Genomic DNA, 2,186 nt, shown 5'->3' with positions numbered 1-2,186 from the left:
ACCACTGGGCCAATTGGTAGCATCATGTTAGATGGAGAAAAGATTATAATTGTCAACAACTTCATCTTATTTGGATCCACAATCAATACCTTTGGTACCAGTAGTCAGGAGATCAAGGAACATTGGTAAAATCTGCTGCCAGGAACCTCTCCAAAGTACTAAGGATCAATAAGGTCAATTTGAAGACAAAAGTGCACCTGACTCAGGCTATGGTCTTCAATTACTTTCCATCTGAAACTGGACAATTAATAAGCATGACAGAATAAGAATTCATGCCTTTGAGCAATGGGCTCAACTATTATGAGTATGGAGCAAGATAGGACAGGGTTCAGGTCTGTTCAGATCATAGGTTTACTATGGGTCATACTTGACTGAATGGTACCTAACAATAACTTCACAACCCTTGTTAAAAACTCTTTAACTCTCCATCATGCTTATGCACTAGCAACCCTGCAGACCACCATTGGTCTCCAGGGCCCAGCATGACTCAAGTAGCCGAGCTGCTTCCAAACACAACCATCCGACATCATCCTTGTCACTCCACACCTGGCTCAGAGCACCTCATTTCTCGGAGCCCAATCTAGGGACCAGAGATCTGTGGGATTTACAGCATCACAGTGAAAAGATGGGAAGCAGGCAGGGGTTCCCCTGTTTGGAATCTAACCCGTCTTCCTTCCTTCTCTTTCAGGCTTTTGATATTCTGAGAGTGACGCATGGTAGAGAGCACAGGCTGATTGAAGATCTGATTCTTCTCTTAGAAGAATGTGAAGCCAGCATCAGCATGTCATGAGGGAGGCCAGGCAGATGGCGAGTCGCCCTCCCTGTGCCGGATTCCTCCGGGTTTAAATTGCCGCGTGAACCTTCAAGTTGGAAATGCTCTTCTCTGTCTGTGGAGGCTTGGAATGGCTCGCTACTCACAGGAATCATGACTTGCAACAAAGCAGAACTGGAATAAATAAAAAAAAAAGATTGAAAATGCCATCTGGTAATTATTTTCTTTGCTTTTCCTCCCGTTATTTTTCTATTAATTTACTCACTTGATCTTTTCACAATTGCTTTCAGGCAAACTTAATGTCTGTTTTGGCAAGAAGCAGCATTTTCAGACCTTTTTTATTTTCAATTTGTGGGAAATGATGTGTGTGTTCATTATTCACTTCCAAATCTCTCTCTCACACAAGTACACAAGTTTTGACCCAAATCCTAGCAAGAGATCATTTCAGGTGTGATATTAGGAATAGGATTGTTGTTGCTGGTTGCTATAGGGCTGGGTCAGCTTAGTCCTGCTAAAGGCCCGTGCATGACAGAAAAACACTGCCCAGTCCTCTTGTGGCTTGCTGATTATTGGTACACGCAAGTCCACTGTTGAGATCACTCTGTATTCTGCACCCTTTTTCCACATAGGAGACTTGTTTGTGGACCATGGAAAACAATGTATTGGACAAATTCTATCGTGATTCAGAGGGTTCTCATTGTTCACTTTTCAGAAATAGATCGCCGAGTCTTTCCTGTGTTAGTCTGGAAGTGCCACTGAAACCTGTCCACCATGGAGGACCACGCAAGTCACCATGGTACCACAGACTAATAGACAGATGGTGATAGGACAGGGTGTTGCTAGCTTTGTATTGTCAGTAGGTGCTGTTGAGTTGATTCCAACTCACAGCAACCCTCAATGCAAGAGGACAAAACAGTGCTCAGTCATGCTTCACTCTGAGAGTTGTCACTGTGTGCTGCCTCCCCTGCACCAACACATCTTGTTGAGGATCTTCCTCCTTTTCTCTGTCGCTATGCTCTTCCAAGCATGATGGCCTTCTCCAGGGGATGACACTTCCTGGTAATGTGTGAAATACATGAGATGAGGGCTTACCCTCTGCGCTTCCAAGGAGCATCCTGGCTGCACTTTTCCCTTCTTCTGGCAGTCCATGGGATGGTCAACATTCTTCACCCACGTCATAATTCAAAGGCATCAATTCGACACCAGTTTTCCTTATTTACTTTTCATATTTTGCAGGTATATAAGGTTATTAAAAATACCATGGTGTGGATAAGGCATGCTATATTTTTCAAAGTGACATCTTTGTTTTTTAACATGTTAAAGAAATCTTTTACAGCAGATTTCCCTAATGAAATACATTATTTGATATCTTAAATGTTGCTTCCAAGAGTGTTGATTCTTTATCCAAGTAAAA

At 42.8% G+C, this 2,186-nt stretch overlaps 1 protein-coding gene across 1 annotated transcript in view; it reads left to right on the top strand.

Moving 5' to 3' along the window:
- The window catches only part of SMYD3 (SET and MYND domain containing 3), a 1,045,581-nt gene extending 1,044,776 nt beyond the window's left edge, over nt 1-805 (top strand). Inside the window, exon 12 of the mRNA XM_006897739.1 lies at nt 689-805. Within this exon, the coding sequence (XP_006897801.1) occupies nt 689-790 (102 nt within the window). The 3' untranslated portion in view covers nt 791-805. The remainder of the gene's footprint in view (nt 1-688) is intronic.
- Nucleotides 806-2,186: the final 1,381 nt, after the last annotated feature.

Source organism: Elephantulus edwardii, unplaced genomic scaffold (genome assembly GCF_000299155.1).
Source record: "Elephantulus edwardii isolate Elephantulus edwardi_28Jun2011 unplaced genomic scaffold, EleEdw1.0 scaffold00214, whole genome shotgun sequence".
Lineage (NCBI taxonomy): Eukaryota > Metazoa > Chordata > Mammalia > Macroscelidea > Macroscelididae > Elephantulus > Elephantulus edwardii.
This window is presented reverse-complemented; position numbering and strand designations above follow the sequence as displayed.